At 40.1% G+C, this 16608-nt stretch overlaps 1 protein-coding gene and 1 long non-coding RNA gene across 4 annotated transcripts in view; one reads left to right on the top strand and one right to left on the bottom strand.

The window, feature by feature from the left end:
• Positions 1-16608, bottom strand: part of LOC137177397 (uncharacterized) — a 212021-nt gene that overhangs the window by 49843 nt on the left and 145570 nt on the right. The gene's annotated exons all lie outside the window — the stretch shown is intronic.
• Positions 1-16608, top strand: part of LOC137177394 (E3 ubiquitin-protein ligase Midline-1-like) — a 58401-nt gene that overhangs the window by 30521 nt on the left and 11272 nt on the right. For both annotated transcript variants that reach the window (XM_067583694.1, XM_067583693.1), the window contains exons 2-3: positions 561-1354; positions 11450-11545. In XM_067583694.1, the coding sequence (XP_067439795.1) occupies positions 629-1354; positions 11450-11545 (822 nt within the window). In that variant the 5' untranslated portion in view covers positions 561-628. The remainder of the gene's footprint in view (positions 1-560; positions 1355-11449; positions 11546-16608) is intronic.

The raw sequence follows: 16608 nt of genomic DNA, 5'->3' as shown, positions 1-16608 counted from the left end.
ACAATGTGTGTGATTGAGTGTGTGTTTGGGTATTCCTTAGAAAATGCAGCCACCATGCACGCTATGACTTTGAAGACCTTGAATCCAATAAGAGAGGTTTTGCATCCAATCACTGTCATTCTTCCATATTCTCAAAGCTAAAGCAGTCCTTACTCTAAACTGCTTTGCCTGAGGGGAATTTATATTCCACAAGCATCTGTGGACAGAAGTGGAAGTTTCATAGTCAGAATGTTGTCGGTTTCTGCTCTTTAAACATCTGAAATGTCTGATGATAAAACATACTGAACTTCTTTAAGTATTCTGTTTATCTAGTCTTTGAAGATATCAATTTCCCCTCATTTTCAGTTTCCACGCAGACTTAGGAAATCCAGCACTTAACACTTTGCCATTCTTTAGGCCCACTCAGTGGTCTGCTCCATTGAGATATAAGCCCTCCCAAGAAAGCAGTGAGAAGTAAGCCGTTTCACACCATTTAATCACAAATCCCTGTGCTTTCTTTTCCATGTTTTCTCTCTCTTTCTGCTTTCCTCTATCTCTATTTCTCTGTCTCTGGCCTACAGACAGCTGAGCGGCTCTCCTGGATTTCGCTGACGCTGCGCCTGGTCCCGCCTGGCCTCCTCTAAGCAGGATGGACACTCTGGAGTCAGAGCTGACCTGCCCAATTTGCCTGGAGCTCTTTGAAGACCCGCTGCTGCTCCCCTGCGCCCACAGCCTGTGCTTCGGTTGTGCTCACCGCATCCTCGTCTCCCATTGCGCCACCAACGAATCTGTTCAGAGCATCGGCGCCTTCCAGTGCCCCACCTGTAGATATGTCATTTCCCTGAGTCCTGAGCGTGGATTAGAAGGACTTAAGAGAAACGTGACCTTGCAGAACATTATTGATAGAGTTCAACGGGCCTCATCTTCAGCTGGGCTCCCTCTACCGCTGCCTTTGCCCGCGCCCCACAGCGGGCCAAACTCTCCCGGAGAGGAAGGGAGCAACCGGTTGGCGCTCGTCCCCGTCAGTGCCGCCATGTCCAGCCCAGGTACGCCTCCGGAGCCGGTCCAGTGCCAGTTCTGTGAGCAGGACCCACCACAGGATGCTGTCAAGACATGTGTGACGTGTGAGGTGTCATACTGCGAGGAGTGTCTCCGCGCAACGCACCCTAACAAGAAGCCGTTCACCGGCCACCGGCTCATCGAGCCCATGCCGGACTCCCATCTGCGAGGGCTCCAGTGCCTGGAGCACGAGGAGGAGAAGGTGAACATGTACTGTGTCACTGATGATCAGCTGATCTGCTCGCTGTGCAAACTGGTCGGGAGACACAGAGACCACCAAGTGGCAGCACTGAGTGACCGCTATGAAAAACTCAGGGTAAGCACAGATGTAGATTAATCATTTTATTTTTGAAATGTCTTTTAACATCTGCTTTTATGGAGTGATTTAGTCTTTGAACTCTCAGTTTCTTAGACTCCCTCCATACTTTATCTAAAACATATAATTAATTTTAAACTTTAATTTTATTCCGCTCTGCAGTATGAAATTTCCCATCTAACTCGATTATCAAGCATGATTTTATCATCTCATGCTGACTTATTATCTCTCCTGAATAATTAAGCAATTAGCATAATCGCTACACCATGCCAGTGTGCCAGGAGGGTATTCAGAGGCCTGCACACAGAGAGAATATGGGGAGTGTCATTAGTGACGAGGCATGGTGTCTTCAGTGAGTTTGCAGGTTAACGAGCGCCAATTGTCTGCTGGGTGTAGGTGTGCTTAATTGAGCATGGCTATTAGAGTGTGCTGGTAATGGCTATAGAGGCAGTATGTGTGTGTATAAATGTGTGTGTGTGTGTGTTACACCAGAGCTGATGCAGAGTAAAACGTTACCCAGAATGTCCACCGGATGCTGCTGTTCTAATAATCTAATAACGTAGCACTTTTCTTCAAGGGCAGTGATTTAGTTTGACATTTCTATAAAGTTGGAGGACTTCCGAGAGACAAATAAAAAAACCCCATAATAGTCAAAATCAAAACAGCAGAGGCCGAGATATCCTGACTTTCAGTCCAAGCTCCAAAAATGCTGTATCCTTCATTTCCCATGATGCAAGCAAGAACATTTTTTTTCATTAGACCCTTCCTTCTGGGCAAATGTGCTTCTTTTTTTAAGCTGGTTTGTGATGCAGGCTTACTGTTATAAATTCATTGTTTTCAAGTCAAAGCTTGATGATGACATCATCAGGGTTATTTTCTCAAACTTAACATTATACAACAGTTTGCACCGGCTGAGTAGTACTCATAAATATATAATAAATTGACCTTAATGTGTAAAAGTGGTGCAGTTGTTTTACAAGGGAAAAAAAAACACACAAACCAAAGAATCTCAAAGAATCATGAATATCCAGAGGATACAAGTAGATTAAAACAAATATATGAATGAAATAAAATAATTTATATGAAGAAAAAAAATCGTATAAAACAATGTTTTAGGGAAATATTAAAAAAACCCTTATATCTCTTGATGCCAGTTATGTAACCCCAAATGTCCAACAGATGCAGTTTTTTTGAGGTCAAACCATTCAAGTGTAAAACATGGCCAACATTTTTTGACCATGCTGATTATCCCCCCCCCCCACACACACACTAGTTACATGTTAGAGATTTTCTTACGGAACAATGAGCAAGAAAATACATCTAGCTTTTCCAAAAGCGCCATGTACCCAGGGAACATTTTCAGCAATACCCTACTGCGTGCTCCCAGGGAAAGTGTTTATTCAGCCTCGCCGAACCTCCTTAAAAGAAATGCCATGATGGTGTGACTCCTATGAGGAACAGGTTTTTCCTTTTTACAAGAGGTTTGATACACATGTTCAAGTGTGAAGTAGTTTGTAATACGTCCTCAGAGAGGATGCTTGCCTTTAGTGATATAATGGAAGAAATTGAGTCACAAGAACTGATTCCAAGATACTTTAGTAACTAAAACATTTGTGTCTAAATAGCAAAATGTTTTTAAAGGCCAGAACGCACCAAAAAGAACAAAATTAGTGATTATGAGCTGCATTTTCACTGTCTGCACTGTTTCTTTCTCAAGAAAAAAGCAGGAAAAAACATCCCACGTGGTTTTTATTTCACCAGGGTCATCTCAAATCTGCATGATGCCACTAATGCACTGTCCCAGCTATTATTATAGGCTCTCTGCTAGTTGGCACCCTTTATTTTTGAAACCTCCAATAATGTACCCGATGTCTTTGTCATCAGAGTTGACACAGGTGTCTGTGCCGTCTCGTCTTGCATGTTTCAGCAAATTTAAGCAAGGAAGAATAATTAGCAGGAAAGCTACAGGTCAGTGCATCATCTAATTATCACGCTTCTCCTTCCCCTCCCCACTCTCCTTCCATTCATCCGGAGAGAGAACGTAGCATAGCACAGGTCAGCGCACCCAGCAGTTATCATACAGGCTAATTACCTGCTATAACAAAGCAAAAGCAGATCTCTCTCTCCTCTAACATGCTCACAGGTCGCAAAAAATTGCCCTTGTAAGCAAAGCAAATGCATGACCGTAATGCCTCCTAGATGCATTATGATTAGCATGACATGTCATGCTGGGAATCTATGTTTTGTATACATGTGCAGTACATGTGTATTTTAAAATAGAATTCATCTCAGCATTAAAGGTTGCATGAGAGGCTACATGTATGAAGCATGCATATGATTCACCCTCTGTTTGACCCTATATGCTTTAAAGGACCAGTGTGTAAGATTTAGAGGGATCTATTGGCAGAAATGGAATATAATGTTCACAAGCATGTTTTCATTTGTGTATAATCAGCTGAAACTAAGAATTGTTGTGTTTCTGTTAGCTTAGAATGAGATTAATTGACATAACAAGAAAAATATTCCAGCATTAGTCGTGTGTTCAAACGTCTAGAATGACCTACATGTACCAGTTAAGGTCCTCTAGTGCCCACATGAATTATGATGTCAGAAGCCAAAGTGGAAGTACAGAAGCATGTGACTCAGACATGTCATACACTGTTCACATCAACTTTGTTTTTCTTTTCTTTCAACCGTGGATGTCGTCCTGCCAAAAGGGCAGTCAGGTCAGAAAAAGCTCAAGTTGTTTAGAACAGCGATGACAAATGGTATATTTAGTCATTTAGTTTGGAAGACTAGTTAGAATCCTCAAAGTGCAGTAGACAGAACAGATGGGAAAACAAAGCTTGTATAACTGCCTCATTAACTTTTAAGCTTACTCTCTCGGTCTCTCTCACACACATACAAGAAAACTCCCCTCTAGCCTTTACCCTTACACTAATCTGGAGAAAGACACACACGCACACACACAGGCGGGCACCTCCTTTCTCACACACAGAAAACAAATATGCTTTTTCTGCACATGCAGCGAAAATTGGACCACCTGTTAAGCTCTCATAACCCTCACGCCATCCAGCTGGCACATGACGTGAGTTTGATACAAACGAAGGGTGAAACCCTGTTAGCCCTGAGCTGAACACCATAGACTGTATGCGCCAAGTCAGGTTTTTACTTTGTCTTTGCGAGTGATCTTTGAAATTTAACTTACTTTTTTAGTTGTGAATAAAGTCGGTTACTATGCTGTCTGGTTTAAAGAGATCTTTCATTAATGAGATATGAGCTGTTTAGGTTATAGACATACAGTTCAATTTCATCATAAAAGGCTTATTATATAAAAAAACATCATACAAAATATCACCACTTCTCTTATTGACTGACTTGTTTTGCTGCATATGTAATAATAGCAATGCTTCTTAACCTCAGGCTCGATGCAGTTTCAAAGCAGAGAGCTAAATTCTGTACATGTCACTTCACTTAACTTTAATTCATTTCAGCAAAAATTAGCTTTTTTTTCTGTCTGTGCGTGGCAGCATTTTATGGCTCGCAAAGTAAAAACATGCACACGCTATGTAAATAAACAAATCTTGACAGACACAGTAATCTCATCTTCAATTTATGATTATATAACATAAGCAATGGTTAATGTAATCTTGTTAAGCTTTTAGACAAAGGAAAATATACCATTTCATCATTTAAATAATTTCTCAGCAATAATTAATTGCACAATATATGTTACACTTAATTTTTTACAAGCTATACTGTGTTGAGTTGAGGCTTTCAAGAAGCACAGTTTTGTGGAAAACAGAGTTTTGTACAAGCAACAGAAACAGGGTAGGAGATAAATTGAGGTCTCAATCTAAGCTAATCACCACAGGAAACATCCCAGCTGCCATGTAATATTCATATTGAACAACACGTTTGATTTTTTATTCATAAAGCCTGAAAACTTTTGTGTAACTTCCTAAAAAAGGAGGTGCAGAGCAGGCTCCAAAGCCTCCATCTTCCAGCTAACTTAAACCGTTAAACTTGAAATACTTAAGATGTTACAGGCAGTCTTTTTCCCCACTTTCGACTCAGATATGATTTTCTTCTTTCATTTTGGAGTCTGACAAGTTGAAACTGTTTTGGTCATATTTTCCGGACCATTTCATGCATATCACTTTTTGCCCTGATGTGCTGGAATTTGAGATATCTCCAGTCCATATAGGAAAAAAAAGAATATCATATGATTGGAATGGCTTCCTTTTTTCAGCAGTAGTGGTGGTGGTGGTGGTGGTGTGTCTGATAAGAGCCATGGAGGTTATTGTGGGAACACCCATCCTTTTTCAGAGATAAAATTACCCCCGTCACAGGAAATTGACGGAGAAGGCAGCTGGAAATAGCTTTTAAAGTCCTTGGCTTTGGGTCTGAGGAGAAAGAACCTTGAGGATAAGAGATTGGAGCTGTTGTGTGTGTATGTGTGTGTGTGTGTCAGCTTTAACTCTTTAAATAATTATGTTTGTTGTGTTTATATAGTAATCAATTTAGCTGTAATCAGCTTTCTTTTAGTGCTGAAGCAACATACTTTCAATTGTCAAGTGCCAACAATCACAATAGAACATGAGCAGAAACAAGACATTATCTATTTGATTCATGACTTTGCTGATAAGTGCAATATTTACTTATTTATATTTACCTTCAGCTGTCTTATTCATATTTTCTATTTTGAAAACACATAATTCATTATTTACTTCCTTAATATAGTCCATCCTGTTGAGTTGACAATTTCCACATTTAAATTCCAACCATGACTTGTTAGTTGCTGAACTCTCCAGTGCCATGAATTTTTGGAAATGTAGTATTAATGGGTAATTACACGTTGGCGAGACTGTACTATTTTTCCATGAATTTCCCTTAAAGAGCAACTTTAAAGAGCACCCTATGTCAGCAAAAATCCTTTTATTTCAGGTTCTCAACTTCTCACATTGCTGCAGTGATGTAGATGTGTAGATCAGGGTGTGTCAGTACTGGTGGCAGCTGGTGACTCAAAAAATTGGGGAGAACAGGAGGAAAACCAAGATGGAATCTTAAAACATACCGCATCATACTATGGCATATAAAACTGTCCCCCACCCGATGAAACTGGAGGGGTGGGAGACAATTTTATATGCCAATAAAACAATTCACTTTCAAAAACAAAAACCCCTGAGTGTTGAGAAGGCTGCTTCTTTAAATACATATTGTTTCTAACCAAAGAAGTGCTCATTTTAGCCGTGGAGTGGTTCAGAATGTGTCATTTTACCAACAAAGTGAAATTCAAATTTATAGTATTGTTCTGTTGTGATAATCTGATACAAGTACAGATCAGTTCTGAATACTAGAAAGATTGAACACTAAAAACATTCACAGATCTAAAAGATTAGGTTTGCATCAGAAAGTATTAATGGATGTATCAAATACATGACTTACACACTCTTATCTATATGCACCACATACAAAATATAGTCTACAAAGCTGATATGTTAACACTTGTTATTCTAATTACTTGAAGCTTATTACTCAATATATGACCCAGCTTAAAAACCAACAGAAGAAATTGTCACAACAAGCAGCCAGACCTCCTGCACACTCATTCACTAATCACATAACATCAACAGGTGACTGAACAACCACTCAATTAAAAACTGGATCAATTCCAAATGAATGACTGAGTCCAGACAGCTCACTGTAACTTCAACAAGCAAACTACCCACAACACATTATATCATCTCTGCTGCATTCTTGTTAAGGAGATAAATTCACACAACAGCCACAGACACATTTATGTCAGCCATCAGACAAGAAGTTAGCGACCGAAGGGACAGAGAGAGAGAAGCTGTATCTGACTCACGTTATCTGACATCTTCTTCAGCTAATTCATGAGCTGGATCCTCCAAATTCCACAATTTTTGGACCAGAGATGTCAGAAAAGGCTCTTCTAACTGCAACAGAGAAAGCCCTTTATTGTCCGATAATCCATTCTGCTGTAATCAAATGCCACCAGGCAATCTTTACTATGTTTACTACCTTAGTTTTTCCAATTAGCGCTGTCATTGCCACCCCTAGAGCCACGCTGCTAGCTAAAAATGGAAGTTGTACCCTCTGTTGATAGTTTGAAGGAAACTTTGTGAGTATTTCAGACTTATCGTGCTGATGAGAAGTGCCTGAATGCACCATGAGTTTTTGGTCGCTGCGAGGCTTCTGACAGATCCACCTTTGTATTTCTTTACCGTCTCTGATAAAAACTTGTCTCAAACACAAACCTGGTTTTTCTCAGTTAAGGTAGATAAAAGCCATTACTGGAGAATTTACAAAGTATTGTGCACATTCACTGTCTACTTTCTTTCCCTCTGTACTGAATGTTCTCTTTGCTCGGGGCCTTCTTGTCTCACAACACACACATACACATACTCGTCCTTCCCAGTACAACGATCTTCCCTTGTGGTGTTTTCTTTTTTCTCTGCTGTGCTTTGCTTTTGAGTCAGGGCTACTTTTTTTCCTGCAAGAATCATCTCTTTTTTTCTTTTAGACGGATACAAACACGCACAGAGACACGCGTACAAATATATTGTTTCAAATTTAGAGAGGAGCTTACTGGTAGGAAAACTGGGTGTCGAGCAAACTCAACGGTATCCACCATCAAATACAGAAGTCATAGATATATATATTGTATAGATGTGTGTTAAGATGGAAACAAATAAATGATGAATCCAATAGTGAGAGCTTTCAGTTCTTGTCCCACTGCTGTGATTTCTCTGCCTGCTTCTTCTTTCATTTCTGTTCTTGCTGTTCAACTGTACGCCTTTGTTCTCTGTTCTTGCTCTCTCAAACACACACACACACACACACACACACACACACACACACACACACACATATGAGCAAACAAATGGGGTGAAATTCTGGCAGCTCGTTGAGGATTCTTGTAAACACAATCCTGCTCAGTGTCCCGGTAAATCTTGAGAAGACGTATCTCCTCTGAAGTTTCAGGTTCACTTGCCTACCTGTCTCTTTCTGTGCTTGAGTGTGTGTGTGTGTGTCTGTGTGTGTGTGTGTACACTTTTAGATTATCAGCACTGCTTCAGGGTGACTTAGTTCACACATACAGTACAGTAGCATACACCCACAGCCATACAAGCTCACAAGTACAGTACACGACAAATGGGTTTACTCATTCACACAGAGATGGTAGAGAATATCAAGAAGAAGAAAAAGAATAAACTGACAGGAAGACATTAGGTGATGAAACACTCGAAATTCGCCGCAGTTTCACAGAGCGGATTCTTGTAAGACGAAGCTCAAAGAGGATCTGAGCATGCTGCAGGAGAACAGCTTGATTAAGAGCAGATGCTGTGGAAGGAACACTTGCAAAAGATGGTTCTAACTCTGTCAGCTGACCGCACTTTAGGAAAATAAATCTTATTTTTAGAAGTATATTTACATTTCAAGCAATCTCACTCACAGACTCCCACAGTTGAGTCTCTGGAGAATTCTCTTTGCTGCCAAGTGGCCATGAATGTCACTGCGTGGATCAGAGACTGACCACTATGTCATTATACAGAGAAATACAGCAGGCCACCCTGCCTTTTGAGGAAAAAACTTTATTACAAAGTTCTTGCACAGTGATGGAAGAAGTATTCAGATGTTTTACATAATTCCATCATATATTGCAGTATATATGCAGTAAATTCAAAACATAGCTCTGGGATTCATTCTAAACTGTCCATATCAAATTGACAAATTTCATTTCTTCCCTACATTTCAAGGAATAAAATTGATTTAATTTGTGTCCTGCAAGTTATTAAAAACACTTCCTCCCTCAAGTAAACCTGAATTCTGTTTGGACCATCTTACACACAGCAGCCAGAAACAGCAGCATCTTAATGCTGAGAATCATCTCTCTTCACATTGCTAACATGGCCTCCAGTATATTCTGTTTTTCTCTGTGTTATGTTCTAATTCGGTCTTTCTATTTGTTTGATCATTTTCATCATGCAGCTGCATTACTGTAGATTAATGGGGATCCTATGATGTATGAATGTATGTATCTCAATGTTCAAGTAAAGATATGCAGTGGAGTAAAAAATTTTTTATTTATTTGATTTTTCATCCATACATCTTAACAGATAAGATAATCTGAATCCATTGGTTTACTGGATATCTATAAACTCATCAAATCAACATGGCTTAGTCCCAGTTGGTTCAGATTAGAGATTAATTTTTACAAAGAAACTTGTTTTTGTTTTGTTTTTTTGGTGGAGGGGGGGGGGGGAAAAACCCAGCAAGGACTGGCAGCAGAAAAGGAGAAACAGGCAGACACTGCAGATAAACAAGCAGGAGGACTGACAGGTGATCAACCTCCGAGGCAGGTCGTTCAGCTCTAGAAGATTCATACTAGTTGGCAACCTGGACACTGTAGATGGGAGTTAACCCTATAATGTCCAAAATTTAGCCACAAATAAAAGGATACATCCACCACACACACACACATAGTTATGGAGACTGACAGCAGGTTTCATTTAAAAAAAAAAAGATTTCACGAGTGCATGCGGAGATGTAAAGTATGCATTTCAACACATGCGCTTGTATACATAGTGAAGATAATGTATGTAGACACATACTCATGAATATGTTTTTCTCTGTACGTTGCGGTATGCATTTACGCTGCATATATCAACCCGCACGTGATGCGGCTGCTGACTTATTGTTGTGATTGTGATGATCATCCTTTTAAGAGGTTTAGTTTATTTTTATCTCTCCAGATGATAGTATGGCAACAGCAGCGTCATATTTCTCTCGGAGTAGGCCTTTATGCCGCTTCCGCTTTTGTGTGTCATCACCGTATTAAGGCCATCCATTAAGCCTCAAGCACATACACACAAATCCCACCATCTCTATCTGTGTTTACTGTTGTTCATTCAATATCCCCTCTGGGTAACTCCTTTTTTAATCCTCAGCACAACATCAGCACCTGGCTGTGTTTACACTGTTGCGAAAAACATGGTTAAAAGGTTAAGTGAATTGAGCTTGTAATGGAGCATATTTAGCTGCTTGCCTTTCTTAATTTAGCAATCTGCAGCGATGGATTTACCTTTGCTTTCGGAAAACCTGCGCTTCCCCGATGAAGCTGCCTTTTGACATTTTGCTGTTCCGGCCTTGTGGCTCCAGTACACACCTTTTTTTACTGAGACGTGCGAGAAATCTCAGTATTTCACCAATGTTGAGTTTAAATTCATCTGGAAAACAGTTTTCAACAGGACAGTGCAGACGTAGCGTCAGAGCGGCTTAAGCACGCTTGGTTTGGCAATAATATGACAGTCTTGGAAGTAAAGGAGACAGCTTATGCCCGGACGGATGAAAAGCAGCAAAAGAGGAAAAGGGGAAAAGGGGGAGGGGTAAAAAAAAAAAAAAAAAAAAAAGTGGGGAGGAGCGTTAAGGGAGAGCTCTGACGTGCTGTCACCTGTTTGCCGGTTCGTTAGCCGAGAGCGCTGCGTGCTCTCATAGGGAAAGCTTTTGATGCCTAATTTGCCGCTTGGCCGGGTTTGCGCATGGCTTGGTGCTCAGTGGAGTGGCTGTCCCAGTCATATCCACTCCTAGTGTAGGATCCTCCGTCGGAGGCTTGGACGGGGCAGGATGAGGAGGCAGTACAGGGATGAGGGGTATCACCCGCGCTCAGAGGTATGTGGATATTAAACGCACCTCTTTTTAAAAAGAGAGAACTATGAGACTCCTGAGAATGCTTGTAAAGAAGAAAAGTGGAAGAAAAATATTGCTTCTGTTTCTGTTCTTGTTCTGTTGAACCTGCGCTGAAGGATCAGACATTTTGCTCATCTTGTGCTTTTTAGAATGTTTTCCAACTTGCATTACAACTTTTTTTTTTTTTGTGTTGCTTTGTGATGTAGCGCCTGAGGTTGTCTTACAACTTGAATAAGAAGAGAAACCTTAAGGGGTCGATCTGTTGAATTTTTATCCTCCTTTGATTTACGGATCTGCACTCACTTCTGTTTCTTTGCATTATGTCTCATTCACTCTGTTATCTCTTCTTTTTTTGTGTGTGTGTGTGTGTGTTTGCTACAGCAAGCCCTGGATACCAACCTGAGTAATTTGATTAAGAGGAACAACGAGCTGGAGTCACTTATGGGGAAATTGATCCAGACTTGTCAACATGTAGAGGTGAGTCCCAGTGGTCCTGTCAGGTCAACTCTGGCCCACATTGTCAATGACTAGTCAGTATGTCATATATGTTCAGATTTCATTGTAGAATTTACTCTATTGATCTGCTCTGTTAAATGTAATGATAATGGATGTGTACAAACGGTATTTTCCCTTTTAACATACTATTATTTGCAATAACTGAATCAATAATAACAATGAGTTTAGATTAATACATGCAATTACAAAAAAGGAAATTAAGCTAATTGTATCATGAGTCAAGATTGAGACCTTTTAGCTTAGCATGTAGCAAAGGTTAGCAGCTAAACTAACACTATAGAGGCTGATTAAAATCAATATATCATTTGAAAACATTGTATTTTGGAGCTGAAATAATGAGTTGAGTTATTGAATAGTTGATTTACAACCTCAAAATTAATTTGCAATAGTTTAGATGAACAATTATTCATTTAAGTAATTTATCAAGCAAAATTTCCAAAATAAAACCTTTTTTAATTTGACAAACAGCTTTATTTGTGCAGAATCTGACAATGAACATTGAAGGCACTGCACTGTTTTTGCAGTTATTCAACGTCTGGTTTTGTCTAATATGTTTATTGTTAGAATAATAACAAGGTGTATGAATGTCTGTGTGTATTTAGCTCTATTGAAGGCAATTCTGTGCCTAGCCTGCCCATTCATGTTATGCTGACCCACTAAGAGGCTTTAAATAAAGCAATGCCACAGGGTTAAAAGGCAGCGACATCTTAGTTTAGAAATAATGGAGAGCAGCTTCCCTGCCTGGCACGGCCTTGCAAGGGAAAGAGGATTGTGTTTTATCAAGGAGATTTATTTTTATTTATTTTTTTTGCCAAAGTGCTGTGTGCACAGTATGTTTTTGTGCCACCGTCACGCAAAGATGTTTTCTCTGAACTAAGCTGGAGTGCCAATTGTGATGATGCAGGAATTTTACACACACCAAAAAGACCAAAAATAGGCAACGCTCCACTTTAAAAGTCGGAAATGAATAAATGATGCACATGCGAAGGGCAAAAAAAAAAAAAGCTTGACCTATTTTTTTCCCCCAGTGCATTATGGTCACAACTACATGTACAGTACGGTTTCACCACACACTTTAAACCCCTAAAATAGCTAGAGGAGTGAACAGTGATAGCACGCTGCCTTTAGGTGAGAAGAGTCACATTGCACGAGCGGAAAAAATGCTCACAGTGATGGAACTTGGCAACAATAATGAGCCAAAAAAACTCTTAAAAATCAGTGAAAAGAATGTTATGGAGCATGTTGTGACTTTGCACACACAGCTACCCATGAGAGGGGTGAATGTGACAGCTCTTAATAAGAGGGTCACACAGGCAAAAGCACTGTATGGGCAAGCTTGGCATGCTATGATGGAGCTTTCTGAATATTTCACATCAGATGAATCCATTCCCAAGCTTCTCTGGAGATGTCTGCTGAGATATACTGATGTCTTTGACACTCTAGATGTTGTATAAAAATAGTATCATGGATACTTAGAAGAGAAGTTCAATGAGTTGTTGGATTTTTTAAAAAAACAAATCCGTCCTTAACATCCTATCTATGAATTGAGTCCTCAGCTACTCAGGTACTAGTGGTGTAAAAGACTGCAAGCTCACATCCAGTTCCTCTGAGTCACTATCTGTGCTGTGGTTCCACAATTTAACAATCCTGCCCCACATTATGTCATATCCCAGCATTCTTTTCCAGCTGGCATGTCTCGACTAATGGAGTCAAGATGCTGTAATTGTTAGCATCCAATGCCACACACTATTTGGAGCCCTCTCTGGTGCTTCTTGCATGCTAAAAAAAATAGGACAACATCGTGTCTTAGGGATGGTACGGTGAGTTTGTATCCAAGTGTCTTTAAATAATTACAAATAGTCTTAGAGGTATAATTCTAGGCAATTAGTTTGTTTGTAAAATGCAATAAAGAAAATGATTTCAAGCAGCTCGCAGAAGAAAACACTAGACTTACTGTTTTTGCTGTGGGAATCTAATTTAAGAGTCTTATTAGCAAAAGCCACAGCAGCAAAACCTCTATGTCTTTGGCATAATGCTGTACAAACAGGCACAGTGTCACAAGAAAGTTTGGTGGATGTGTCTTTCCGAAAGTTTCTAATATCCTCAAGGCTTGAGTCATTGTGTGTGTGTATGTGTGTATGTGTGTCTCTGTGGTTAAACGAATCAATTAATGTCCCTGCCAGGATACAATCTGTCATACTGATCATATGCTCCAGAGGGCTCTGCCCACAGTCATTAGATGCTCCACATTTTTAAATGGCACATGATGTACTCCGGTCACAAACTGTGTGTATGTGTGTGTGTCTGTCTATTACTATTTCACCATGTATCAACCATTTATTCACAGATACACTATTATAGTGTTTTAGGCTACAAAATGCCTCCAGATTTTCTCACTGGACTAAATAAGGAGAGAGAATGACCACAGCGTGTCTGTAGAGGATGACTTGTGTGTGTGTTCATGCAGCCTTGTGGGCGGTTGTTCCGCAGAAATGAGCAATATCTGTCATGTTTATTCACACTGAGTGCTTAAGGTTAACGGTCATGAAATGTCAGAGAAAGCGAATCAGAGTCTTTCCGATCTTTGCCAAGAAAAAAAAAACAACACTGCAAACTTTAATTGCAGTTCCATTTTAGATTAATTGTTGTTTATCAGTTGGAAACCATTCCTGACCCACCGGAACTTCTATGTGTGCCCAAAAAAACCCCATTGATTTCAGATCTGTATAAGTATACTAATTGGCGTGCAAAAAGCCACAAAAAGATAACATACGTATGAGCTTTTCACAGCGCAAACAGTTTTAAATCTCAAGCTCACCCAGACTCGTCACAGTGATGTCGAAGAAACCAATTAGCACCGTTGAAAAGACAGATACAGCCTCTCCATACAGCAGAGCTAAGAGGTTGATTCTCACATAAGCACTGAGATGTAATCCAGGTGGCAAATTGTTTTTGTTGGCAACATGATCCCGGAAAAAAATCACATAAATATAGTCTAGGAAGGTATGTTGAGGATATTGAGGAAGTCCTTTCCAGCCTTGTTTGGCTCTTTGGTGGAAAGGCAAATGAGTCCCTGTGATGTCATTATTAAAACACCTGTCAACATGGGTGTTTGTGTGTGTGTGAGAGAGAGTGTATGAGTAACTCTGCAATCTTTTGTTGGCTTGGCAACACTTACAGCATACTTCCCTTTCATTGCTCCCTGTGCTATCGCTTTGCCGCAGCAAGAAAACACTTTACAAGGTGCTGAAAGGACCGTGTGGAAATGACCACAATGAGGAATTACACATTATGCTAGGACCTGCAGTCTTATAATTGGACTTGAACAACTTTTATAGCCTGCTTAGACTGTAAAGGTTCCAACTGCAAAGTGAATCAAATCCCTCAGAGTATGGAGCTGGATGCCACTTTGCCCTGGATTTAATCGACAGCATCAACTGCACTTCCCCAAACACCTTCCAACTAAATTAAATAATTTTTCTTAAGTGTAATTGCCATTAGTGGGTTTCATGCCAAGCAGATCTCTGAACCCACAGCCACAGATACGAAATATACTTTTATATATATTTAACATAGTCAGGACAGCACTGGGATTTATGCTCTTAGAGTTTGGATGCCATAAAGTGGTAAATATTGTGGGCTGGCAACAATTCTAGGCATAGTTATTGATGTTCCATGCACACAATATGCCTCTTTCCTTCTTTCTATTGCCAGTTTAAAATATTGCACATAAAAATTGGACACATCTAACATGCATTAGTTTTGTCATTTGCAGGCCAAACAATGATTTGGTTTGGTTTCGACATCTAGGTTACATATATCCATTACTTTGACAGCATTACAAGGTCTTTTTCATCATGTACTTAGACCAAGAACATGCTAGTCTTCTAAAAACCATCCAGTGTAGTATATCTATATAGAAGATGACCAAATCTGTGTGTAGGAAGCCTCAAGAGGCCCTGATGAAAAGACTAGCATGTCAGAATTTGTTAAGCCTTCTCTCATCTACTGTAGTCTGACAATATGATGCCACGGTTGTGGTTGTTATTCCATTTCTGACCCTGGAAGTGTGTCTTCAGCTCCTTTTCCTTAATCATCTTTGTACATAGTGCAGTTCATGAAAGACAACAAGTTAATTATGGTCTTAGTTCAAAACATTTTTAACATGTCTCTTGTGAGGGAAATTACAATCATCCACTGACTGAATGTTTTCTCAGGTTAAGGCTAGGCCAAATGCATCAGAGAGCAGCAAGAAGAAACAAGAGCAGATATGAAGGGTGAGAAAGTGATCAGAGGCATCTTCTCAGCAGATAAGAGGCAGGTGCAGAAACCCAAATAGCTATGATTGAGGCCAACTGTGTATTAATTAAAAGACAACTGTTAGCCTCTGACGACGACGAGACGCTCTGTGACGTAGAAATACGACGGCTGAACTTCACCGCAGCTGTCTCTCAGCCTAGCGAGCTGGAGATCCATTTGCAAATGTGAATTCTGACTGTTGCAATAAAACTCAGACAGACAGATGGTCTCTGTGATTTCTGAGAGAGTCATCTCGACTCTCTCGGCCAAGTTCGACATAGTTATCATGCCGTGTAGTCTGATCACGGCATAAATCAGTGGTTGCCGGGTCTTAACTAAGGACTTCAGATTAACCTAAGAGTCTCAATAACAGCTGTGTGCCTTCGTGTGTCTAACATATATAAACCTATATCAACCCAGATTGTGGGGAATCTGTAAAATGCCAAATGTCAGATTTTTATCTTGTAAAAAAAGAACCGGTCGATTTCCCAACTTCAAAATGGCTGCCGTGTGAATTGGGGCTACTCTTTGTGTCTAGCTCTTCAGCAGATCTCTGAGTGTCTGCTCTCTTATTACCGCAGGCCTCCCTGTTTATTTCACTTGTCACTCAGCACTCAAGCCAGCGGGAGGCAAAATGGTTGAATATGTCTCATCTTCAGGCGGGAGGGCCAGCTGATGGATGAAAATGACACCCTGTCCCGCGGTCGACATGATGCGGAGCCACT

This window comes from Thunnus thynnus, chromosome 24 (assembly GCF_963924715.1).
Source record: "Thunnus thynnus chromosome 24, fThuThy2.1, whole genome shotgun sequence".
In the NCBI taxonomy this organism is placed as follows: domain Eukaryota; kingdom Metazoa; phylum Chordata; class Actinopteri; order Scombriformes; family Scombridae; genus Thunnus; species Thunnus thynnus.
This window is presented reverse-complemented; position numbering and strand designations above follow the sequence as displayed.